The 27,045-nt window shown below is 43.5% G+C and overlaps 1 protein-coding gene across 3 annotated transcripts in view; it reads left to right on the plus strand.

The window, feature by feature from the left end:
• The window catches only part of ST3GAL1 (ST3 beta-galactoside alpha-2,3-sialyltransferase 1), a 72,272-nt gene extending 45,481 nt beyond the window's left edge, over positions 1 to 26,791 (plus strand). Inside the window, exons 1-7 of one of the 3 annotated variants that reach the window (XM_079302194.1) lie at positions 3,702 to 3,719; positions 3,936 to 4,718; positions 12,946 to 13,142; positions 16,845 to 17,024; positions 21,694 to 21,739; positions 23,944 to 24,063; positions 25,486 to 26,791. In XM_079302194.1, coding sequence (XP_079158320.1) covers positions 4,407 to 4,718; positions 12,946 to 13,142; positions 16,845 to 17,024; positions 21,694 to 21,739; positions 23,944 to 24,063; positions 25,486 to 25,659 — 1,029 coding nt within the window. In that variant the 5' untranslated portion in view covers positions 3,702 to 3,719; positions 3,936 to 4,406 and the 3' untranslated portion in view covers positions 25,660 to 26,791. The other 2 variants (XM_079302193.1, XM_079302192.1) reach the window with 2 other exon arrangements.
• The last annotated feature ends 254 nt before the right edge of the window (positions 26,792 to 27,045 follow it).

Genomic DNA, 27,045 nt, shown 5'->3' on the forward strand with positions numbered 1-27,045 from the left:
TGACCAGCAGAACTTGTGTAATGCCCAAATGCCCTTCCCTGCAGCCCATATCCAAGGCAGCAACAGATCTCAGTCCCAGAGGCAGAGTCGACTCAGCTGGGTGAGGTTGATGCCTGAGGCTGAGGCTGTGCAGGGCCAGCCCTGGGAGGGATGCAGGCAGGGTGCCCCTCTTGGAGTTCCTGTTCCAGCTGCCCTCGTGCCCTTTGGGCTGCTCCTGGCTCCTGGGATGGGCCTGGGGGCAGCTGCAGCAGGGCATTATTTAGGTTCCCCTTTGCTTTCTGTGCTCCTTTGTGGGAGATGTGTGCAGATTTGCTTTGTATGCAGATGAGTTTTTGTCAGAGAGCCTGACAAGTGCAGTGAGAATACATTGCATTTGTACATGGATTTGTAAAAAAAAAATAGTTCCTTAAGGTGTTAATAATTGCTTTGTATTAGTCCATTGAACCGATGTGTTTTTATCTTTGTTAATTACCAGATTGGCAAGGGACCAGGGACATTCTTTACATTGTGAGTTTACAATGCAAATAAAATCTACCTCGGAGGAGGAAAAATAAAAAAGGGGGGGGGAAATGCTCTTTCTGTTCCTTTTTTCTAAAACATGAGAAAATAATAGCGACAATCACAATTGACTGGTATCTTTTACAGCATCAAATGTAGGCAGAAGATTAAACTCAACTCTCACTTTTGATCATTTAACCACCCTGGACCCACTTTACACTCAGAACAGAGTTTGGAGGAATTTGTCTCTTCTTCTGACCCTGCCTCTCTGGTCTTCCTGGGACATGACCCTCTGCATTTTCCCTGTACTGCACATCTCTGGGTATTACCAGCATAAATGAACTGTCCCAGGGTGCTCAAGGTGCCTTACAGGGGGACAATGACATTGGCTAAAAGAGGGGGAGTGGGAAGGGAGCAGGCAAAATCCAGACCAGAAATAAGACCTTAAGCACCCAATCTCTTAAGGTAGCTTAACCTGCTGCTGGCATGGGCTGAGCTGGGATCTCTGGGCACAGACACAGCTGCAGGCATGCAGAATTAAGCTCTGCTTATCTCTCAGGGGGCTGTGTGTGGGAGAGGGCTGGGCACTAAATCTCCCTACCTTAAGTCCCCAGAAATTGTTTCTAGGTCTGAGGGCAAAACAGTCTGTTCACAGATGAGCTAATGCTGAGATCATGGCAGGGATGGTGATAAGGACTGGCTGGCATCATGATATTTACTTGTAATGGCTTAATTTAACTATCACAGGTAGTATCCAGAAGTGAAACATTCCTGACAGCTGGGGCTGCCATCCCTGCATGGTTTCCCACACCAGCCTTCCACTTCCCAGCACCTTGCACAGATTTATGCATCATCTTGTGTGAGCAGAGGATGGGAGGCAGACACAGGGATAGTCTGAGATGTGGTACAAGATGCTGTGAAGAATAAAAGTAGTGATGCCTGGGTTGGATATTCCAGATGTTTTAAGAAAGGAAAAAAAAAAAAAAGCTCCAAATGACACTGAACTTGAAAAAAATGTTTTACATTGATTTCAGTCATCCTCTTTCTCAGGCCCTAAATGAAATATATAGCCCTTGGACCCTTTCTGTCAGCATATACATATATATAATATGTGTGTGTGTGTGTGTATATTTATCTAACATAAGTATCTATAGGAAGCATGAGCATTCAGAGGAAACCATAAGTAATAAGAATTAAAATAGAATATCCAGTGTTCCTATCCACAGGGGAAAAGGGCCTTAGGAACTCTGGTTTATCATCTGTGTAAACACTGGTTTGGGTTTGGATTTTTTCCTCCCCAAGTTATAAATATCAATTTAACCTTAGCTGAGTTACAGTAAATAAATAAATAAGTAAATCTGTTGAAATGAGTGCTTGTTTTGGAGGCCAGAACTGTTTTATCAACAATTCTCCATTTTATAGGCTTTCCCAAGAAAGGCTGGATAATCTCCCTCCCTTCTCTTAAAAAAATAGCAGAAGAGCAGGAGCTGTGTTTACAAATACTGACTTGCCCAGCACTGACAGCAGTGGGGGTTTGACCTGCCAGCATTACAGCTCTTGAATTATCCACTCCATAAATGGAAAATCAATTTGCTTCTGGGATTCAGCTGTTTTCAGGGTTGTTAGAGGCTGTGTTTTTGTTTAGACTCACAGCTACATCCAGGCAAGGAAAGCAAATGTGTTGGGGCTCTTCTGCAGCAAAGAGCAGCTGGTGTGGATGGGGCTGTGCACTGGGCTGTTCTGAGCTCCCCTTCTGACTCTCCAAGGCACAGTGGCAGCATCCCCATCGCATCTCTGAGGTTGGGATTCCTGAATTTTACCTGGGAATACTTCAGTAGATTTCTGATTAGTGTAAAAACTTCCCTCTGCAACATTAAAGCGAATGCAGGCTGTTTGCCTGATTTGCTGGTGCAAGGAGCCCAAGCAGATGGGGTTAATAAAGCCCTTTGTTATCTAGCCTGACCCACTTGTCAGCCCTTGAGCTGCTATAAATGCTTGTGGAGGGGCCAGACTTAAAATAAATCTCGAGGCATTTGGCAAACATCAGCGAATTGAAAGGCACATGCTGCCCATCACGTGCTGAGGAGGAGAAACCTGGGGCAAAGTCTTAAAACTGAGGCCTGAGGCTGTTGTTTTCAGAAATGGCTGTATGGGACTCTCTAAATATTTACACAGCACCTCTGAAATCCAAGCTGTTTCCAAGGTGCTGTGTCAAACCCCTTGGAAAAGCTGTTTGGCCTGGGGCAACTCCTCGCAGCGCCCCAGGAGAGGAGCCAGCAGCAAAGCTGGGGATGCTGCAGCTGCACTTCCCTCCTGTCTGGATAAACAGCACATTTGGGGGATGCAGTGAGGGGGTCCTGCAGAATGCCATGCACAGAATGGGTTAAAATGATGAGGTTTCATGCTAACAATTGCAGTTTTGCTGGCAGTGAATGAGACTTCTCTTGCTGGGCTTTCACTTGTTAATCAATTGCACATATTTTGACATGGTTGCTTCTCTGATTTTTTTACCTACCTTAAAAAAAAAAAAAAAAACAACAAACAAAACAAAGACTATTATTTAAGAATGGCACTTTTGGGACCTTTTGTAAACATCTGAAGTTTTATAAACAACGTGTTTTTCTTCCCACTAAACAATGTCTGTCCCACAATGGCATTCCCACAAAACCCTGTGGGATGAACAGATTCATTTATGACTTTTAAAAACTTGTTTAAGTCACTGCTGCCAGTCAGGGAACGCCAGGAGGGGAAAGGAGAACAGGTCTAGGTCCCTCTGTACCTCCAAAACAGCTCTGTGCATCTCTGCCTAGGTTGGGGTCAAGCTGCTATCACCTGCCTTTCCTTGACAGAAAAAAGGACAATTTTCCATGTGAAACAAAGGCCATTTATACTTTGACTTCCCCTGTTTGTCCCAGGACATATGAGCTGGTTTTGCTTGGCTTTCTCTAATCACAAATCCAACCCCAATTAAGAAATTAAGCTGGGTGGGGAAAGAAAGAGAAAAGAACTGATTCATCTTCCTCCCTATTTGCTCCTCCCTCCTTGCTTGCTGTTCAGCTGCTCTGAGTTATGAATACTTTGCTGGTATCTTTTGGCTGTCAAGGTCAGCCTGAAGGAGGGAGGTGAGTCATTGACATTCAAATAGCTACAAACTGTAATTCAAATAAGGTCAGAACAGAGCCAGGAGGCTGATTCAATACAAGGGGACTCAATGTCCACAGGTCCATGCTCTGCCTTTTCCAAAATTTCACCCTCACACTCCTCAGTGTGCAAATACCTGAGCAGAGCTTGAAGACAGGGCTGCTGTTTTGAGGGCTCTGACCTGATCAGAAGTTCTGGGATGGGGAGGGAAAAGCAGAGCAATTAGGTTGAGAGGAATGGAAAAAAAAAAAATCAACTGACTATTTTTCTTTCTTTTTTTGTCTGTGTGTCTCTAGGTTGCAAACTTCTCTCCATGGCTTGAATGGATATTAGTGCACATCTCTGTGATGGAAAGTACAACCCCAAATGATCTGATCGTTCAAGAACTGAATTCCAAGAGAAAGAACACAGTTCTTCCTACAATTTGCTTGTTTTAATGTATGGCTTGCTCTCGAGCACAAAACCTGAGTTTTAATTTCTGTATGCAGAAAGGCAAGGGTCTGTCTTCAGTAAACCCTCATCAGGAGAGATCAGCAACAGGACACAGGTGGAAGGAACTTGGAAGCACCACGAGGAGGTGAAAGGAAATATCCAGCTTGTCCTTTCTTAAGCCCTTTTGGGGAAGATAAGCTTCTCCCTTATGGCTGGAAGTAGTGGAGTCAATCTGTTCAGCCTGAGCCTGGGGTGGTGACTGGCAGGCACCTGCAGCCTTTCCTTTCTGCCTTACATTGGACCTGCATTGTGGGGGCAGAACCCACGGGGCAAAGATGGTTGTGGTGAGGAGGAGGAATGTGAAAATGTTCACCTTCGCCTTTCTGCTCATCACAGTGACGTCATTTCTGCTGAACTACACACACCAGGTGACCACAACCACCTGGTACCCCAGACATCTGGTGGTGCAGTTTTCAGAGCATGTCCAAAAACTCTTCAAGTACCCCAGGAGGCCCTGCAGCTGCCGCACGTGCATTTCGGAGCTGGGACATTCCCTCTGGTTTGATCAGAGGTTTAACTCAACTATGCAACCTTTCCTGACCTCACAGAATGCCTTGATCCCAGAAGACAGCTACAGGTGGTGGCTGGTAAGTGGGGGGGTGTGAATACAGCCTGGATTTTGGGGTGTCAGGCTTCCAGGGATGCCAGGCACATAGAAGGATGTTTTCTGCCCAAAGCATTTGCTGTCTCAGCTGACAATAGCTGGAAGGAAGTTGTTTGTGCTGCTGTTTAGCTCAGAGGGGCTTGGAGTGCACATTGACTTCTTCCAAGCTAGAGAAGTCCCTGACAGAGTTAGGTGGTAGATCCAGAATTTGCAAATGTCAATAGTGTCATTTTCTCCCTTCTATTCCAAAGACCAGGCTTCATAACTCCTCTGTTTCTGCTTCAGGTGGGCTTTTTGCCATTCATCAGGGTGGATAATCAAACTAATTGTGAAGTGTGCAATTCCCCCAGGGCTCTCCCCACCATAAAATATGTCAATTATCAGGATTAAATAGGAAATTATTAATTTCATGCATATGAGAACATTCTCTGTTGTGGCTGATGGTGTAAAACAGATCCAGAAAACTCATGGGTGGCTGTGGATCACTTGGAAAGAACAGCCCCAAGTGCACCCTTGAGCAGAGTAGTCCAGCTACCCCTTGAAATCTGATTTAAGCATCATGAAAGCGAGTGGATGTCTTGTTTATAAAGCACAGAAGGGAAAAAGATGCATCCTGTTTTGCCTAACAAAAGCCCCTTTGATTTTCTCTTGAAACAAGACATCAGTTGTTTGATTTACTCATGGCTGTGCTGCCCAGGTGTTAAAGTGCAGGTTCTGCTGCAACTCCAGTGAAATCAGTTTCATTGCACTTGCTTTCCCCCTCTTCCAGAATAGTCCCCTGTGCCTTTCTCTGAACACACTACAGCCTGCAACTTGGTGTCCTTCAGCAAGCACAACCCTTGTTGTTGAATTTTGGGCTTTCAGGCCATCTCTGGCACCCACCATTGCAGTGGGAACATTTGGTTTTTGGAGGGGATGTCAATGCTGTGGGAATGAGGCTGTATCAGATTTATCACTTCTCACTCCACTGGCTGTTGCATTTAGTGCTGAAAAATAAATGCCACTGAACTCTGCCATCTTTAATTGCTGTGTAAATGCTGTGTAAATTGTTTTATGATGAGTCCCTCCTTTTTTGCAATGAGTCTCAAGTACTCCAGGTGCTGTATCTTTTCACCTGCCCTTTGGACATGACTTTGATTTCCCATTGCTTGTGGTTTTCCTTGCAACTTTCAGACACATTTCCTTCTGTTCCTTCTGTTTGTTGTCTGGACTTTGCTGGAGCCTTGAGAAGGGAAGATGGTAAATTCAGGTCCTTGCCCTGGCTTGAGGTTTCGCCAGGGAGCTGAGCTGATCTAACAACTGGCAGTTTTCAAAGGAGTGGGCATACCCCAGATGGAGCTCAGTAATGAGAGGATGAGGTTACTCATGATGAGCAAAGACACTCCACATTCTGCACTCAGAACTGACTGATTTAAGCAAGAGATTTCAATGCATTCTCTAGTAATTAAAAAAAAAAACAAAAAAAACATAAAAAGAAGAAAAAGATTGGGACTCAGTACAGAAGTCTGAATATGTAATGCTCCTTTTTGTAGTGAAACAGGAAAAAAAAAATAAAACCAAAACCAGTGCTTCCTCAATTTACAGAATCAGTTAGGTTGGAAAAGACCTCTGAGATCACTGAGTCCAACCTGTGTCTGACCCCCACCTTGTCAACCAGACCAGGGTACCAATGCCACATCCAGTCCTTCCTTTCCTTAAACACTTCCAGGGATGGTCTCCCCTCCCCATCCCAAACAAAAGCTGTTCATTAATTTTCAGGGCTGTCTAACCATGTTTTAGTGTTTTCTTTTTTTTCTTTTTTTTTTTAATTCAGATCAAGTTCAAAGGGAATACACCACTTCAGAATACAAAATCAAAGCTATTTTTTTCCAGATGGTAAAAATAAATCTTCTAAGATTCCTTTTTCAATCTGCAGACAGGATATGTGCAATATTTTGATATCCCCCATAACTGCATTATGTATTTTAAGTTTTTAGTACTGGAAGTCTTTGCCCTAATGTGTAGTAGATGGAGTCAGATGCCCTGACTCCTCTGAAAGATGGTTTTGGGTAAACCCCAGGCATGATGTGGCCTCACCTCATCATTGCAATTAATTCCTTGTGTACGTGATGCTTTGGGTAAGCTTTTCCAAGACAGTGTCATTTCTTCAGCAAGTAATTCCCAGGTGCATCCTGAGGGCAACTCCCTTTTTGCTGTTCATTTTTAGGCTCATCTTCAAAGCAATTCTGAGATTTTGGCCGGTCTAAGAAAACATTGCTCATGGCCATGCTTCACTCTTGTGTGCTTTGCCAACTCAGTAATTTGTGACTTTTTTGCTATATTTGTACATAGAAAGGAGGTATGAGGAAACCTGAGATTGCTCAAACTTCTTTTTGGCAGGGGGAATGGCTGTGTGTTCAGTCTCAGGAGGTGATTTCAGACAGTGTGGAGGTTTTGTTGAGCTGTAGCTGAGGCTCTGAGATGCACTGAGCTCTTTATTACACAGCTGTGGCTGCCCTGCCATGGGGAGACCTGTGTGATGTGCTGCCCTACAGGCAGGCAGAGTGCTTCCCTGTCCACAAACTCAGCCTGCCCTCCCTCCCCCTTCACCCTGTTGCTGTGAATAAGTGCTATTCATCCAGATAGTCCTGCAGCATTAGTATCCCTCCTGTACTAGGACAGTGAGGACTGATTTCAGAGATTAATGACCAGAATTGGAGACAAAGGGACATTTGGGACCAAAGAATGGGGTGGTTTCCTTTGCTTACAGCTCTTCCCATGGCTGCCAGGCTGCTTCATGGGTTATTTGGAGAATATATAGTTTGAACACTTTCAGCCTGGTAGGATGTGCCTTTAGAAGGACAGATTCCTGCTTGCTCTGAATAAAGTGGTTTGTGTATACTGGGTTTAGTGCTCCCACCTGTGCAGGTGGGAAGGAGCAGGGGAGAATTGGTGCCACCATCCCTGCAGAGGCTCATCCTCCTGCATGGGGCAGGGCTGCTCCAGAGAAGACCCCCTGAAAATATACCTGCCTGTTTCTTTGTTCATGGAAACAAGGGGGATGTTGTCAGCACTGCTCCCTGCTTCTCATTTGCTTAAATATACACAGCTGATAAACTGTCCCTTCATTATTTTAGTCAGGTAGCAAATAGTGGCCCAAATTCTCCTCCCATGTACACCCCTGCAGCTGCTCTGTGCTTCTTGTGACTTAAAGTTGAATTGGACTCCTCTGCACTCAGGGAGGATCTGGGCATTAATAACACTTCAGGCTGTGAACATTTTGTTAGAAACTCCTTCCTCCCTCCCTTTTTTCTCTCTCACCCTTCCTGTCTCTTGCCTCCCCTCTCCCTTTCTCCTCTGCCTTCCCTCATTTTATCCTTAGGGGCTGTGAGAGTGTTTTTGCAATGTGGCACCTGGTGTTACGTGATACATTCCTTTCTGTTTATGTTTTCTTCCTCACCTCCCTGAGCTGGTTCACCTGCAAGTTTTCCATTGTTTTACCATGACACAAATGCTGTGGATGTTCTCAGTAAGTTTAGTAACCCATATATAAGGAAACATGGCAGGAATTACACGCTGTAACAAAGGACAGCATTTATTTATCGTCTCTTGTTTTGTTCCAAAGGGATGCATTGTTCTTGGTGGTCAGAAAGTATAAAAAATAGATCAGAACCTGCTGTTCTAAACCCAGATGTTGAGGTTGATGGATTGAAATTGTGATAAGTAAATTTAGGCTCCATTTCTTGGCAATCTTCTCTGTAGCATATTGTTCATAAACTATCATGTTATAAGAACTTTTATCTCGAGTCTTACAATGTTTGAGGGTTTTGCTTTTCTTTGAAGAAAGCTCAGATCTTGGGGTCATGTTATTACCGTACCTAAAATAAAATATTAGTTCAAACTCATTATGTTTGTAGCAAAAACGTAATATATGACTTAAAAATTGGCTTTCAGCTGTGGAACAAAGGGGCATCCCCACCCAACACGTGCTGGGGAAGCTGGGGCAGCTGCACTGATTTTTAAAGCAGCAGCAGCAGAGCTGCTTGGCACCTGAGTCATGCATTTTGCATGCTCCCTGAGGAAAATGTGTCCAGGTGCTTTGATCACCAGAAGCTTCCTTTGAAACTGGGTTGCTGTCTGGGACTCTTTGAAAGCAATACAGAAGGCTCAGCACTTTGAAGGCAGTGTGTAGCTACCAGATCACTGCAGAAGGTGCTACCAAATCCCAAATCCAGGCCCAGGTGCTGGTCCCAGTGCCTGCCACGTGCCCAGTCTCACCCAGTCCCACCAGCAGTTCAGCTGCTTAGTTTTAATTGTGACATTTAGACCAGATTTGGACATATGGGGAGAACCTGGTCCTGGGCCACCTCTTACCCTCACTGGCAGCCCCCACAAAAGTCCAGCTGGGCTGGAGCTGCTACTCCTATGGTGAGGACAGGTGGATGTGAAGGTGGTCCAAGCTCACAGGTCTCTCTCAGCACAAGGGTCAGAGTAGTGTAGAGGTGACCCATACCAACCATGGAAGTCAGAAATTGTACAACTCAGAATATTATTGTGTGTTATTTACAAAATATATGCCTGTATCTATTTATATTTGAGAATGTAATTTTTTTTACTACACAGATCATTAAACAAAGCCCAAACTCTTGACAGCTCCTCAATTCTTCCCCTTCAAGTCTTAGATGCATAGTAATTGAAGGACACTAAGTATAACAATAATAAAGCCTTATTTTCAAGACCAAAGAGGCATTTTTAAAATTGATGATTTTCTTTTAAGCTCTCCTTGAGTCTGTAGAGCAGAGATTACCTGGGTTTGCCCCACCAGACTGTTGCTAAGATTAATCTTGTAGCTGGAAGTGTTGCATGAGTGTTAATGCCTCCAAACTGCAGCAATGAGACAATTAGTAGCTGTGGAAAAGGGATTCTCATGGGGCTTTATCCATTCTTTATCTTTTAAAAGCAGTTTAAAAAATTGAGAAAAGCCACAAAGCCCAGTGTTGCTGCCCCAGCTTTGCCCAGGCTGCCTGGCTGTGTGTTGGCAGGGCTGCCTCACCTGTGCCAGCTGCTGCCAGACCCACAGCTGGATTTGTCTGTCCACCACAAGGGCTCTGCCTTGCTCCATGTTCTGTCTGCATCAATCACACCAGTGACTGCAAGCTCATCTATCTGCTGATAATTTGGAATTTTCAAGTTGTGTTTCATATGCTGCCAAATTGGCCATGGGTGCAGGATGCACACCAGGAGAGCTTTCCTTTGAGGTGCTCCTGCCTCCTTTGAGGCCCCAGGATAAGAAGCATGTGGATGTCTTGGAGTAAGTCCAGAGAAGACCTGGAAGATAGCTGGAACACCTTTCTTGTAAAGAGAATTGGGGTTGTTGAACCTGGAGAAGGCTCTGGGGAAACTTTATTGCTGGCTTTCAATATCTAAAGGGGCTACAAGAGAGCTGGACAGGGACTTTTCACAAGAGCATGCACTGATAGGACAAGGGGGAATGGCTTTAACCTGGAAGAGGGCAGGTTTAAGATTAGTTGTTAGTAAGAAATTCTTTCCTTTGAGGGTGGTGAGGCACTGGCACAGGTTTCCCAGAGAAGTGGATGCCCCATCCCTGGTAGTTTTCAAGGCCAGGTTGGACGGGGCTTGGAGCAACCTGGTGTGATGGGACCTGTCCCTGCCTGTGGCAGAGGTATCAGAATGAGATGATCTTTAAGGCCTCTTCCAACCCAAACCATTCTGTGATTCCATGACCATAGCTGTGTCCTCACCACTCCAAGCCATTAGCTCTGAGCAGCCTTGGCTGAATTCACACCCCCCTTTGCAACCCCTTAGCCAAGTTTTGGGTGCTGCTGCTTGGTAGTGCTGTCAGTGTGATGGTATTGGGGAGCCCAGTGAAGCCTTCTCAGAAGTTTAAAAAGCAGCAAATCCCTTCTCATCCTTAGTGGGGGTGTGCACAGTGATGGGGAGGGAACAACAGGCCCTACCTTGGAGAGCCATTCATGGGTAAAGAAAGGGAGTGCATGAACTCTGAGGGTTCTTTTTTCTTACCATTTTTTTTTTCTTGCTTGTTTTTTTTTAAATAAGAAGATGCAAAACTGGCTAGTTCACTTCTGTATGTTAAATGGGGGATTTCTAAGGATGGGAGATGATTTAGGAAACTTCTCAATCTGAACTTCCAAATATAGTTTTTAGCAACCTAAAAAAAAAAGACAACAATACTAAAAAAAAAAAAAAAGGACAGAAATTTGGTGTGGGAAAGTGAACTATAAACTATAATCAGCTTGTAATTGTAATGCTATTAAAATAGTCTTTTTTCAATAAGCCAAGCAAACATTGTGCAATAAGGAACTGGCTGTATGTTAAGTCTGAACATTTACAAACTGAATATGCCTTGAAGTTAACCTGCTGTGTTGCTTCCTCTTCTCTGTTTTGCTGAAATGTCAAAGACTAACCAGTGTTGATAGAAGGTTAGACCTGAAATGTACAGTTCAATCAGATAATCTCTGGGAAATCAAAACAGAGCACTTGAAATGAGTCAAGGACAGATGTCTCATAATGGTCTTTCCCATGGAAGTTGTGTACAGCAGAGGGATTGCAGGACAATGGTGTCCTGCTTTCAGGTTGATGTTGGTTGCCATGTTTCAGCTTGGCTGCAGTGGAGTTAATCTTGACAGAATCATAAAAGAATGGTAGATGCCTGAGCTCTGTAAATGGAGATGCCTATCCAGGATGTTTCTTACTATTTTAATGCAGCAAAAATGCATCAATACTCCAGGTCTTTCCCTTTTTTGATGCTGTCAATCTGGATGAAAAGAAAATTTAACTTAAGGGCACCCAGGTACTTGGAATTTTCTGAAAATTGCCTTCCTGTTCTGAATTTTTCAAGAATAAGATTTTGGTGGGTTTCCTTTAGTTTCTTAAAGACAATTGAGAGCTCATCTTTACAGAGAGAGAGAGTATACATGGGTATATGCAAATGTACATTCAAATAACTCAAAATAAGTTCCCTTTTCAAAAAAGATTGTATTTTACTGCATTTTACACCTGTACTACACTCTGTGACATCTATGAAGTCTCGAATTATTTTGAAGGCTGCAGGTTTTTTAACATTGTTTTTCTCATATTTGAAGTAAATGAGGTCAGATTTGATTCATAAAGAACACACAAGAGTTTAGGTATGTGACCATGTGTTTGTTTAATCACACACAGATTTAGAAGATTACCTTTTTTATTTATATAATTGAGCCTTGCATTGAATAGTGACATACATGGTCATAATTACAGTGCTTGTCTGGTCATCCTAATTACCTTGCATCCTAATCACCTTGTGCAGTCCATATAGAGGTATATAGATTAGGAAGATTTAGTGGAAAGATTAAGTCTGTGTATGGATTTCTTTGTCTTCTTTATCTCAAGTTCTCAGTGTCATTTTCTAGCTCTGAGCTCCAAAGACCTGCTGTTCATTTCAGTGCAAATAAGGTCCTGCAAAAAGCACAGAATTTAAACAAAAATTGCAGTGCTGCACCTGTTTGTGTGAGACAGGCAGATCCAGGACAAATTAACAGTTCCTGGTGCAGTCAAGGGGAACACATTGGAAACTAAAGCCAAATTAGCCCAGGCCATTCCTGGGAGTCGTGGGAAAAGGTGTTTCTTTGGTCTCCCTCCCTGTCTTTCCATGCCCTGGGCATGCAGAGCAGGACAGAGCCTTTTTGGCTCTGATGATTACACATCTCCAGCCCTCAGGGCTAGCTCTAGTGGAATTTCTTATTGCATGAGCAGCAGGTCCCTCCACAGTTCACTTCCCATTTCCCTCTCCACTCCTGGCATATGCCAAAAGCTGTGGCAGGGATATTAGGCACTTCTGTCTTCCATCAGTTCCCCAGAGACTTTTCTGTCATTTGCAGGAGAGTTAAAAGAAATCTTACACGTATCCTAACAGAAGATACCTGACCCAGAGTGGGTTTAGGCTTATAAAACACCAGAGGAGCATTTATTCTGCTAAGGTCAGCCTTGGAGAAAATGCTTGACGTGTTCTATTGTGGCTAGATAGAGACTGAGGAAGTGTGGGAATCCGATGAGAAGGAGGAGAAAAAGGAAGGCAAGTAAAAAAGCTAAGGTGTTTCCCAGGTGACTATTTTCACTCTGTAACCCAAAGCAGTCTCTGGGCAGCCCCTCAGGCCATCTCCGGCCGCCAGAGAAGCCGTGTGGCTAACCCGGGGCGCTTTTCTCCCCGACAGAAGCTGCAAGGGGAGAAGGCTCCGAGGAGCCTGAACGCGACGCTGGCAGAGCTGTTCGGGCTGATCCCCGGCGACGGGGACCCGCTGCAGGCCCGCGGCGCCTCCGGCTGCCGGCGCTGCGCCGTCGTGGGCAACTCGGGCAACCTGCGGCAGGCGCGCTACGGCCGCGACATCGACAGCCACGACTTCGTGCTCAGGTGAGGCAGCAAAGGCCTGGAGGAGGCGAAGGGGCAGCAGCAGGCCCTGCTTTTGGCTTTGTGTCCTATTTGGCGCTGGCTTTGGTGACTTTTCGTGGGAGGATCATAAGGAATGTTTGCTGCTTCCCTGTCACACATAGTGTAGTTTATTACCTTGACGTAGATGCTCAATGGGCCTCCAGGGCTCGGTTAGGAAGAGTTGGCTCAACAGGGCTACCCTGCCTTATGCTGGATGTATCTCAGATCCACAGAATCAGAGGATATTCTGAGTTACAAGGGATCCACAAGGACCATCGAGTCCATCTCTCAAGTGAATGGCCCATGCAGGGAATAGAGAGGCATTTCTGCACCCAAGACTGCAGAAATGCCTCCATGTCTGTGTTCATTTTTAAAAGCCAATCTGGGAATACATCAGCAATTCCCTCCCTGATGCTTTAGCTCCTCAGTGGCAGGGATTTAACATTTCTGTGGTGCAGCACAGTGCACATTACTCCTCAGCTGTCTAAAATCCACTGCTTTTTGGGGGGGATAAGTGAGTAAGCAAGGTTTCTCAATCTATCTAGTGAAACCTGGTACTTAAGTAGAGTCTAAGTTTCAGGGGTGTGAACTATGTGTGTTGGAGATAGGACCTCATGTTTTAGGTTGGACAAAAAAAAAATCAAAAGGTATTGATACTGTAACTTGTTCTGCACAATTCATAATTGCCTGTGTTAAAAAGTATCAGAGAAAAAAGATTTGCACTTATGAGTGAAAGTTATTTCTGCAAAAATGATCTTTCAGACATTTAACTGATTGTTGTAGATTTTGCTTTCTTGCACTAGTTCATTCTTAAGTAGTGCTATAGTGGGGAAGCCAAAGACACTTTTCAGTGGACAGGAGTGACCTATTTGGTAGGTAATTTGTAAAGGATGGCACTGCCTCTCCATTTCAAGGCAATGAGGTTGGGTACTTTGTTCCACTGAAAGGCAAGCAGGAGCTAGGTAAGCAGAGCTCATCACCAGAGGGCAGCCAAAATATCTGGACTAAGTTCATCTCCAATATGTCATCTGCCTTTTTCACCACAGCTGCCAGCACAGTACAATTTGGAGAGCAATAAAGGGCAGGAAGGGAGGGATTGCTCCTGAAATGCCACATGTGGGATTACTCTCTCAGCAGCAATGAAAGCCTTAGTAGAAATCTGTGCACTGAAGTCAGGAATAAATCAACAGAAGATCAACACTGTTTGAACTGTTAAGCCACCTTGGCTTCTGATGTGGCTTGAACATGGCACAGAGTCTTCAGATGACATCTAAATCTTCACAGATCATACCAGGAGTTGCTTCCTGCATTTCCATGTCTTGCTCCCTGCCAAAAGAACCTCCCCAAAGGCAGAGGCACCAACCTGGCCTATAGATCCATGAAGGGAAAGGGACAGCCCTCAACATTATTCCTACCAGTTGTAAATGTGAGAAGCTGTGGTGCATTTATGCCTAACTCTGTGTCCTTCCATATGGAGACAGCCCCATTCCTGTGTGGACTCTCTTATATTGCCTGTCCTACATTTCCAGACTCGTGCAGAAAAGACTTTGCTAGACTGAAAAGCTGCTAGTAATAAATACAGAGCAACTCACCCAGGTGCATGCTTCTGCCCTGAGGCCCTGCCATGCCATAGCCAGCCATCCCTGGCAAGGGCAAAACTCTTGGTGACTTAGTGAACCTTCAGTCTCAAATTTATATTTCAGCATAATATATTCATATTATTTATATATTTATATTTATATTTGTATTTCTTAAGCCCTATCTGAAAGGACTGCACAAGGTTTTAGGATTCACTGTGGGAATTTGTGCAGAGAAGGTGACCCCTCTGTGCGTCAAACACAAAATCTCTGGTGACCTGAAATTCACTTCCACGTGCTCTGGCAATACAGCCAAGTGCAGGGGAGAGGCAGGGAGTCTGAGGGGGCACCTTTCCTTCCAAACAGTGTGTTCCAGCCCACCTTTATTTGTGTGACTATCTATTTCCATGACAGAAGGAAGTTCCTGCTTGGTCCTTCCTGCTGAGACTGGGTGTGAGCGCTGCCTTCTGCCCTGTGGCACCAACAGCCCCACCATGGGTGGTAGGAAAGGTACACAGACCTAAGGGCAGATTGTAAGATGGCCAACATGCCACCCTTGTCTTTATCATGGTGGAAAGAAACACCCATATTTTATTTGACTGTTTAATCTGAAGGTAAAACACAGAAAGTTCCGTGCTTTTCCAGTATCTCTGCACAGAATGGTGTGGGTCACTGGTCATTGGCAGGGAAGCCAATAACAGGGAACTCCATAAATCCATGAGGCTGGCAGGATGTTATAACTACACCAATAACTGCCTTGAAGGGAATTAGAAGAAACTTAAGTAATTCACCTGGGGAGAAATGCAATAACACAGACTGGCATAGACTTGATAAACAGATTTTGCCTCTCCTGTTATCATTAACCAGGGCAGCATGTTGTCTGGCAATGTATGATACTCCTTATTACCTCATCAGCTACATCCTTCCTTGTCCTCCCTGTGCTTCTGCCAGGAGCTGAGCTAATGTTATTGCAGAAAAAAACCCAACATTTTGCTCAGAAACAACTGGAGGATTTTTCCATGGTTTTGCACAGCACCTTGGATTCATGCAAGTTGCTTCAGGGATCTGTAATGTGCACTGTGCTGCACCACAGAAATATGCAAATCTCTGCCTCTGAGGAGCTAAAGCATCAGGGAGGGAATTGCTGATGTGTTCCCAGATTGCCTTTCAGAAGTGAACACAGGCATGGAGGCATTTCTGCAGTCCTGAGTGCAGAAATCCCCTCTCTGTTCCCTGCATGGGCCATTCACTTGAGAGATTGACTCGATGATCCTTGTGGATCCCTTGCAACTCAGAATATCCTCTGATTCTGTGGATCTGAGATACATCCAACATAAGGTAGGGTAGCCCTGTTGAGCCAGCTCTTCCCAACTGAGCCCTGGAGGCTCTGGGCAGATCTCCATCCACTGACCCCAAGGTTACCTAAAGCACTCCCTGTGTGTGCAGTGACCCTGAGTATCTGTGGACATTGGAGTACATACTACAGAGTAAAAGTAAGGTTTGAGTAAATGAAGGGTCAGCAGCAGGTCCTGTATTTGTCACTGTCTTTGTGCCTTATTTGGCACTGACTGACTTTGGTGCCTTTTTGTGGGAAAATCATAAGGAATATTTGTTGCTTCTTGTCACACATAGCATAGTATATTACCTTGATCCTAGATATTCAAATACACCTGTAGGGATAAGGGGGAAATGGAACTGCAAGAAGTCAGGCTGATGTACTTGAGGGTAATCTTTTTCTCACCAACTGGAAGATGCAGCTTTAGGAAGAAGTGAGATATGTCCTCATGGACTCAGCACTCTTTTGATGACTGTAAAGGGAATGCAGGGATGTGCTCAGAGATACACCTGCTTGGTAGGCACTCCTGTTCAGTCCAAGGAATTCCACACTAAAGCTGAGCTTTTATTTACTGTTCATGGGTTATGATCATTCCAGCTTGCCTGAGGACACCTACACCCTGTCAGGGCTGTCTGAAGACCCTGCATGTAGCACTCCCCTTAGCCATGGGAGCATGTTCCTGCATCTCAAGCTAATAACTTGGTAAAAATTCACATGTACATGTACTTACCTAATTCCCCTTCTGTCTCACTTCTTATTTTTGGGCTGCAGAATGAACCGTGCCCCCACTGCTGGCTACGAATCAGATGTTGGGAGCAAGACCACTCACCACTTTGTTTATCCTGAGAGCTACAAAGAGCTGGCAGCAAATGTCAGCATGATCCTGATCCCCTTCAAAACCCTGGACCTGCGCTGGGTTGTCACTGCTCTCACCACAGGCACCATCAACTTGTGAGTAAGGGCAGGCACGAGGGGTGGCAGCTCCACACTGTTGCTGTAGGAGATGAGAGCCCTTGTGGGGCAAATCCCTGCTTCTGATAAGGCCTAGGGGTGCTTTACAGACCCTCTCTAGCCAGAGTTCAGCCCTAAACACTTGATTTCTAGGAAAAGTTTAATTTTAAGATGCAGTTATTGAGGTAAAGATTGACATCCATTCCCTTACATCCTCAGTGGTCTCAGAGAAATGAAAAGGGGAGTTTTTGCTGGTGGAGGTGACCAGTTTGATGAAAAGGCTTGTGAGTTGTGGGATTCAGTGCCTCACTTTGGGCTTTTGCTCATCCTTCCTCCTCTCTGGTTCCTTGGGAATCAGTACTCTTGCAGAAGAGGATGAGGAGGCAGAAGGGCTTGCAGGCTGCCCACCTGAGGCAGGGAGAGCAGATGCAGACCACAGCATTCTGTGCCCCATCACAGGATGAGCTCCCCTGGACAGGCTGATCAGGAGTTTGGTCTGTCTTTCCTGGTGGAACATGATTGAGAACTGTGCAGGGGAAACAATGTTTTATGTGTCACCTGCATATTTTAGCCTTAAATTCAAGAGTTCTGCTTGGCAATAATGTGACACACTGGGAGTTATTCTGGGAATAACTGGGAGTTCCTTTTTGAGTGCTGTCAGAAGTAAAGGTTGTCTCCTGCTAGATGTTTTTATGGCAGCACCAGAATTAGAAATGTGATCAAAATGCATGTTTTTTCTGGAAGCCTGCTAGCAGATTCTCTTCCTTCCTGTAAACTGGCTTTTCCTAATCCAGAGTATGAAATACATGACATTTGTACTTGTGTGTGAGGTTATCTGCTGGATGTGAAACCACAGCCTAGTGGGATTGCTTGGTGACACTGCTACACATAGACAGCAAGAGCAGATCAGACTGCTCTACTCCAGGGAGACATGTTTCAAGACATTTCTACTTTTTTCCCTATTTCAAAGTCTCAGAAGATTTGAAGTTGGAAAAGTGTGTCTTGGGCATGTTGACTGGGCATATGACCCACTTTGCAATTTTAAGTAAAACTCATTGATGGAAAAACAAATGAAGTTTTATTTCTTCTCTTCATTTTCTTTTCTCTCTTTGTAGATATATTTTAGATTATTTTCAATTCCTATTAAGATTCCCTTAACTTGTAACAAATCTGTGTTAACTTCCTTTTACCTTGTCACCAAGATTTCATACAGTTAGAAACTGGCTTGGAAAAAGTCCACCTTCAAGACACATTCATAACTTGGAAAAATCAGTACACTTAGAAAAGTGTACCACTCACTACAAGGAAGACATTGAGGTGCTGAAGCCTGTCCAGAGAAGGTCATGGAACTGGGGAAGGGTCTGCAGCACAAATCTGAGGAGGAGCAGCTGAGGGAGCTGGGGGTGTTCAGCCTGGAGAAAAGGAGGCTCAGACCTTCTCACTCTGTACAACTCCTGAAAGGAGGCTGTACTCAGGTGGGGGTCAGGCTCTTCTCCCAGGTAGCAAGAGACAGGACAAGAGGAAATGCCTCAAGTGTCACCAGGGAAGGTTTAGATTGAATACCAATAATTTTATTCACCAGAAGAGTTGTCCAGCCCTGGAACAGGCTGTCCATGGGAGTGGTGGTGTCACCATCCCTGAACGGATTTAAAAAATGTGTAGGTGTGGCACTTAGGGACATGGTTTAGTGATGACTTGGCAGTGGTGGATTAACTGTTGGACTCAATGATCTTAGAGGTCTTTCCAACCTAAATGATTCTGTTGTTCTGTAATTTCCATGGACACACATTTTGCAGGCAGGTCTACTGTCCCCACCACAGCAGAAAGCTTTTGGTTTTTCCTGAACTCTGAGCCTTGCACTGATTTCAAGTGAACCCTTAGCCTATTAGGAAGATGTAACTGGTTGACCACAATGCAGTCACAGCACATGAAAGAAAAAACACCTTTGCTTAATAAATTACAGGGTATATTATATATTTATAATTAGATTGTATGCATAGGCTTGGTAAGCATCTGGTATAAATTAGTGTGTGATTATTTAACCACATGAAAGAAATACCACTATTTTAAGATATTTGCCATACTCAGAACAGGGAAATTACATAATTAATAACTTGAAATAATAAAAGCAGAAAATCATAAGCATACAAATCACAGCAATGTACATAGCATAATTTTAGCTTTGTAGAATTAACTTCTGAGCATGCATTAAATACACAGTGTCAGATAACGGGTATAAGGAAATTGTTGAGTGAACATTTTTAAAGGGGAGAAAGCATGAAATAAAAATAAAACACATTTGAAAGTCAGTATTTTATGAAGGAAGAAGTACTTATCTCCTTAGCCTGGTGTGCTTGGGCATTGTTCCATGTGCACAGGCTGTATAGTGTCAGCTGAGTTTAGGATAACAGAAACCCAAAAGTGTACTCATAGCTAAAAAAGATAAGCATCCTGTATTGATTAGACTTTTACACAATGTTCAATTTTCTGTATTTCAGCCAAATGAAAGAATTTGCTAAAACTCAAAACCTGTGAGTTAAACATATTCTTGTCTTAGTATTATCATAATTCTTGCAATTTTTGTGATTTAAAACAAAAGCCAAACTTCAGATTTCCTTAATATTAGCTTCAATTGATAGCTGAGTGATTCTCTCAGACACTCTCAGTCCCATTTGACTGATGTATTTCCATCTAAAAACGTCTCTCTAAGACTAAGCATTGTTCCACAAAAGACTAATAAATGCCTTTTCTGGAATAGGAAGCTTCAGGCTCTCATCAGCCATATGTTTACCCTGGTTGCCTTCACTTTCAACTCTTTTAGGAATCTGTATGGTGGAAGAACTCCACTTAGTTTGACAAAGAAGTTACTGTATTCCTTAAAATGTTACACATCTTGTGTCAAGGGTTCAGTAAATGTCTTTTTACACCTTGTGTACAATGTGGGCAGGGACAATGACAGTTCCCTGTAGCCCTGCAAAGTGGCTCATGGAAGGTGTTTCCCAGGCGATACACAGCACTGCCTGTAGCCACCTTCATCACAGGTGTCACTCTGTCCCAGTCCTTGGTACCTCCTGGGTCACTCATGCCCTGGCTGCCCTGCAGCCCAGGTTTTACATGATCATTAGAGCAGAGGTCTTAATCAGTGTGCCAATGTTTTCTGTCATTTGATGAAATTCTGCAGCCACGTGACAGCAGGACTTGGGTATTTCTTCTGAAACAATGAAGCAGCCCTTGGTTAAAATGACTAATATGTCATCTGACAAGGGCTACAGCAGTCTCTTGGTTGGATCAGAGATGTCCACAAGCACTGTCCTGAACACTGCTTGCTCAACTCTTTGATTCTTCTGTATCTTTCCATGAAATACAGCCCTCTTGTTTTTTCCACATCACCTTTTTAGAAAAGATTAACTGTTCATTTATGTGATATTAAAGAGATTCTACCAGCAAAAAGCCCTTTTTGTCTTCATGAGCACAAAAATGTCATGGGATCTGTCTTTACTGATTTGCTGGTCCAGGTCAGGCAGGGGCTGCAGCTGCCAGGGCTGATTTGCAGAGACCAGACTGAGAAGTCTGCATGAGTGTCCCTTTCCCCAGCAGCATCACCTCTTAGGAGCACTGGAGCCACCCATCTCCTCTCACTGCCTCCAGCCCAGAGCACAGGTTGCAGCTCAGGAGAACAGTGCCAGGTCACCACTGGTTTGGGAAGATTTAGAGTAAGTTTTAAAAGTGATGATGTTTCGTGGTTCAAAGCAAATAAAACCTTAATGATGGGAACCTTGTCACCAAAACCCAAGTGAAAACATTTATACTGAACTAATGGAAGGCTTTGGTGATTTACCACAACCCATCTAAAAAGTGTGGAGGATGTATTTTGGGATATACTCCAATTACAAGGCCAACTCACCCGAATTTTTTCACTTGAAACAAACTCAGGGTGATTTTTTTCTTAGAGCAGTCATGATGACCTGTGCAATGCCAGCACACGCTGTGCATGAGATACAGGGAATAAAAGTTTATTTCATTGTCAAGACATGACTCATGATTTCACCCCAGTCATAAGGTGCAACTTGGAAATGTTATGCTGGAAACTGCAGGAAGCCTTCAGCATCACCCTGGGGAGGAGGGAAATAGCTTTTTGTGAGGGGCTGTGTCCTGGGAATGCTTCAATAGACAACAGAACTGGTGAACTCTGCTTCCCTCGACTCTGAAAATCATGTGCTAGCTCCAAGTATTAGGAGAGGAAAAGTCTCCCCCTGGTGGGAAAAGGTATTTCTGCCATGGAATTAAAAGGAAAATCCTTCCCATCATCAACAAGCAAAGACTGCAACAAAAATGATCCAAGAATTAGAAATCTCAAGCTCTACACAGTATTGACTCTACAGTGTATTCTCAACTAAATCTTTGGTGTCCTACTGTCAATAATTAACTTGAATATTTAAGAATGTAATAGTTTTCTATAAAATTGCTTCAGTGACAGCTCAGTTTTTTTCCTGCTGTGTTACTTAATTGCAGCCTCATTTTACAACAACTTTTGAATTTACTACTCTCGAATCATTTGAATTTATTACAGTACATGAAAATATAAAAAGTTGGAATTTGGAATTACATGAAAATATAAAAAGTTGGGCTTTTATTTCTCATGGTGCTGTCTTTCTTTTTTCTTTAACAGCACATATGTTCCAGTTCCAAGGAAAATCAAAGTCAAAAAAGAAAAGGTGAGCAATGCTGTTTTGTCGATTTGTTCTGCTAATTTACTTGTAGGTCTTTTGCCTCTTTGGGAGACTGCAAGAATCCAAACAAGCCCTTGACATTCATGAAAAGTTGCAGCCAAAATACAAACACTTTATAAAGCTCAGCTAAGCTGAAGATTTGGCTCCTGTGTGCCATTTAGGCCGTAGATCAACCACTAAATAACTGTGGTTGGAGAAAAATTGCTTTTGTGGCTATGCTGTTGCATGAACACTGCTCTGAAGGTTGCATCACATCCTCTGGTGCTGCTCAGGGACATTAAAAATGCAGCATTGTCCTCCACAGTAACTGCTCTGTTCCTACCCACTGCAGTCATTTGGATGTAATGATACTGAGGAGAGACTTTGGAGATTTTCTTAAATAATTGTAATGTTTGAACACCAAGGATGTTTCTCACTCCCAGGTCAGTTCCTTAAGGAGCTAAGTGAACTCTGAACAAATAAAGCTGTGTGTTTCCAAGCCAGTGGAGAATTCCTGGTGGTGGGCTCTTAGCCCACAGCTGCAGTAATTACCTGTACCAAATTAAACAAGCTTGGAGGCTGAGCTCAGCCCACATCCAGGAAGGTTTTGCTCCAGGTGTATTACAGGTCTCACAGGCAATGTTCCAGCACAGTTTGCAAGAGAGCACAGACAGGGACAGGCTGGAGGCAGGATTTGCCATGGGGCAGGATGTTAATTCCCATGTAGGAACTTTAGCCACTGTGCAAACATTTTGCTGTTGTGGCTGATGGTTTGAGGATATAACCAAGGCAGGCTGTGTGAGAAAGGAAGAACCTCTCCCATGGAGCTTACAGAAAAAGAAAAGTCTCATTCTATCAGCCTTTGGAGAGACTGATTTTTTAAAGAAATACAGATGTCCAGTCCATCAAGGGCTGTTAAAGTATGACATTAGCTACAGAACACTAAATTTTCAAATTAAAGCACACACCTTTCATTCAAGAGGCCAGGTTTTGCCAGTGCCTTCAGGTGAGACCCTGAACTAGGATCACTTTATTTTCCTTTGCTTCAAACCATGGACCTCTAGGGTGCATTAAATAATCCCTTAGCTCATCCTTACCTGTTGTGAGGTACATGATAACCTCTGCAAAACCCCTGTGAGAAGCACCAGGGCAGGGTGTTAAACTCACATGACAGCTGAGTGGCAGCAGCCCAGGGTGTGGTGATATGCAGCAGCTCCCTGAGCATGAGAGGAGAAGCCTGTGTTTCTTCCCACAGTGAGCAATGCAAAACACCCTGTGAGAAGAGATTACTCACAGATGCAATATCACCAATTAACCTCTGACTCTCTAAAGGGAAAAGCCTTGCAGCTAACCAGATACCACTGAAATGCTGTCACTCTGCATTACAATTACAAATGCAGCATGGAGGGAAAAGTCTCTGTCTCACCCAGGGGAGGGGATTGAAAGCAAGGGCTCCTTCCAGTCCGTGGGTTTACTGTACTCTCAGCTCTTATCTTAAGTGCTCTGTCTCTCTGAGATGACCTCTGTGAGATAAAAAAATGCATTTTATGTCTTGTAAGAAAAAAAACATACAGCACAGAGAAATGGCATGTTTGAAAAACAGGATAAAAGAAGCATACACAACCTGATAGGGTTCCTGGTAGTTTACATTTGGCCCTTGCTTTCCCTAGGTCTGTACCTATAGGGACACCAAGACATGGCTGGCACGTTGTGCAGAAGGGGAAGTTGCTCTGATGCTCCCACTCAAATTACAGTTGGACTGATGATCTTAGGGGTCTTTTCCAGCCTAAATTAATCTATGGTTCTGTGAAACCTAATTGTGACATCTCATGCTTATCTTCAGGACTGCAGCTCCCCAGAGCTCACCTGCAGGGTGCTGCAGGGAGAGTTGAATGGCTAATGCCTGATTTCCATCTCACTTGTGTTGCTTATCCCCATTGGTTTCAGTAGGAATCTCCAGGATTTACATTGCTGTAAGCAGAGGGATATCAAGACCAAGGAGGGGTTACTGATATGCAATTGTACATGGGAAATATTCCTGAATGTACTTAATATGGGGTGTATTTTTGCCTTTTACCTGCCTTCAAGGAATAACAATTATTCCTTTCTTACCTGGTCCCCTATCCTGGTGTCCTTTAGGAATAATGTGCTAGCATTGGTTTTTTCCCAGGGTATTTTACTAATGACCCTTTCTCTTCAATTTTGCCTAGATCCTGGTTTATAATCCAGCTTTTATGAAATACATCTATGAAAACTGGCTCGAGCACCATGGGAGATACCCTTCCACAGGCCTTCTGTCTTTGATGTTTGCTCTCCATGTATGTGATGAGGTAAAGTCTATCTGTGTTTGGATATATGGATAAAAAATTCAGGACATTTTATGCTGAAGAGCCAGGAGCAATCACTGGGCACACACTCAGCCTTGGTTTTCCCTTCTCCACCTTCTCTGCACCTCTTCAAACATGTGCAGACTCCTCAGAAACATGCAGACACACTCAAGTGACAAGGATGGATTTTTTTAATGTCAGCAAATTGTAGGGTTTATGATGCACTCCAGGAGAATATAATTTAAAAAACCCAAGGATTTCAGATGGTGTGTAAAGACATTTAAACATGAATGACATCTATGCCCATTTTGCTAGTGAAAGTTTTAATTATGTTTTATCTTATATTTTCAAACTCAGGCTTGTGGGGTTATATGTAGGTTATAGTAAATGTCTTTGCTCCAGCAGTTGCTTGGGGAAATTCCCTGATTTGAGTGATATGAGGTGCTCCAAGGTGACTGGAGTCTCAGCTAGTTAGAGTAAGGCCAGGTCAGCTCTACAAAATCCTGCAACCATGGACTTGTCAGCATGGGGGATAAAAATCTCTTTGCTGGCAAAATCCCTGTCTTGGACACACATCTGCTGATGAGAGTTTTGGTCACCCAGGCCTGTTTTGTTTGGAGAGGTGATGAAAATACTCCTAAAGATACTGGAAGAAACTTTATCATAGTCACAGCAGATTGGGTGGAGCCTGTTTTCTGGTAAGCAGGCAATGAACAGGGCTCTGACATTACCAAAACCAAAAATAGCTCATATTTGAATGGGCCTGTGTGTGTTTGGTTTAGGGAGCTGGTTTGGGGCTATGACCCATTCAAATCCAATCAGACATATACCACTCTCAGATGGAATAAATCAGTGGTGATGTTTGGTGTTACCATCAGAGGAGACAGGCACAGCCATCAACAAACAGCCTTTGGGAGAGGAGAGGCTGTAGGTGGGTACACCTGCAAAGAACATAAAATCCATCTCTGAAGTAATGCAAATATCATATAATCAAGCATATAAGTGTGGTCACCATGGCTCATTATTTGGAAAATCAGGACCAAACCAAATCTTTTTTCACTCTTTGTGGCTTAAATCAGCTGTAGAGATTCCCATCCCAAGCCAAGGATCTCCTGAGGTCAGTCATGCTTAAAGGACAGGAATGCATTTTCATAATGCTAAACAAGAATTAATGGATTGAAATCTCCTTTTCCCTCTGAGTTCAGGTCTGGTGGTGTCCCAGCATAGCTTAGGGTGTCACATGCCTTGGGTAGCCCTTGGGCTGTTTCTCTGTGGTCAATTCATGTAGCAGAAGAGCTCAGGATGCACTGAGGAGCTGAGGTGCTGCTGCCTGTAAACACAGTGAGAATAAAGAGTTTCTTCAGCATTTCAGACGAAGAGCAATTGCTTTCCAGTCTGTGACACTAGTTGTCCCTTCCATCCTAGGTGAATGTGTATGGCTTTGGAGCAGACAGCAAGGGACACTGGCACCATTACTGGGAAAACAACACTTCAGGTGGCGCTTTCCGGAAGACAGGCGTCCATGACGGGGATTTTGAGTTCAATATAACTTTGACTCTTGCCTCCATTGAAAAAATAAAATTTTTCAAGGGCAGATGACCCTGGCCATGGGGACAAGTGAGGGCTGCAATTTCCAGCATGCAGCAGAGCAAAGCCCAGTGAGGGGCCAGCCAGGTTTGAGTGCGTGGGTCTGCGGTGGATTTGGAGCATCTCACTCTGCAGGGAGCGAGGCCAGGCTCCCAAGCTGCACATGATTTCCTGTCCAGGGAGAGCCAGGAGCTACCAATCAGTTGTGGGAAGAAATTAATTTCTGCTTAGGCTCTACAGCTCGATTCTTGAATTCCTGATGAAAGATCTGCCTGTTGCAATTAGAGGAAGCCTGAGCACAGGAACTGCTGTCAGTGTGTCTGCTCTCTCCTCAAGCAAGGCAGGAGATCCTTGAAGAGGAGTGAAAATGACTTCTGGGGCTTGGGATCTGCTAAGGCAGCTGTGAACATCATAGTAAGGATTACCTCAAAGAAATGAATTCACTTCTGCTGTTGATCTTCTTTTTGAACCACCTCTTCTCTGTTCTCTTATTACTTTTGTTTTCATGCTGTATTAAGGAAAAACATGATGAAGTTGCCTGGAGGAGTAAATATTTCAACCATTGCCTCATTTTGCATTGATAGTGTCTGGAAATATGAATCAGATCATCTCATGTATTATTTAATATTGCTTCCTACACAGCCATAATGATGGAGAAAATAATACTGAAAACTCCAGGAAAAAAAATGGCCTTTCTAGCTACTTATCTGTCTTGTTTGATTATATGTAATTTTTTTGTTTTTTGGTGTGTTTCAGGGTTTTCTTGGGATTTTTTTGGTGGAAAGTACTCTGGAATGTTTGTTTGTTTCTTTATTTAAACAGTTTCAGACTGGGAAATGGACTTTCTTCAAGTCATTTATATGTGCCTTTTATAATTGTGCAACAAATGTGATTTTTTTTTAAGATTACAAACCCTAAATTAAGCATTTTTGTAAAAGGGGGAAAACTTAACCAAAGTTCAGCTTCTGTCTGGTATGCTTTTGTAGTCAAAACCAATAATAACAAACCCTATATTGCATTTGAACAAACAAGACAATTTTTAAAGCTAGCTTTTACCTTTTTCTCATGGGAAAATATTCAAAACTCCCAAGGAAAATCCTCTTAATTTTTTACAAGTTTAAAAAAGCAGTATCTCTTTACAAGGTCTCTATCTGAAATGGAACAAAAAAATCATGGTTTGAGATATTAACTAGTTACACACTAAGAATCTTTTGCTCTGTAGCAGCACCTGCAAAGACACAATTTGCACAAGCTGATCTTAGAGCATGAGACAGATTTAAAAATCATGTACATCTCTGAAGAAATGAATATATTGATACCTCCAGGCAGTGAGAGGAAGGAATTTACAGTGGAGGTTTTATGTACAGAGATTTTTGCTGGAATCAATGCATTAAAGCT

The sequence above is a fragment of the Erithacus rubecula genome (genome assembly GCF_903797595.1).
Source record: "Erithacus rubecula genome assembly, chromosome: 3".
Taxonomy (NCBI): Eukaryota; Metazoa; Chordata; class Aves; order Passeriformes; family Muscicapidae; genus Erithacus; species Erithacus rubecula.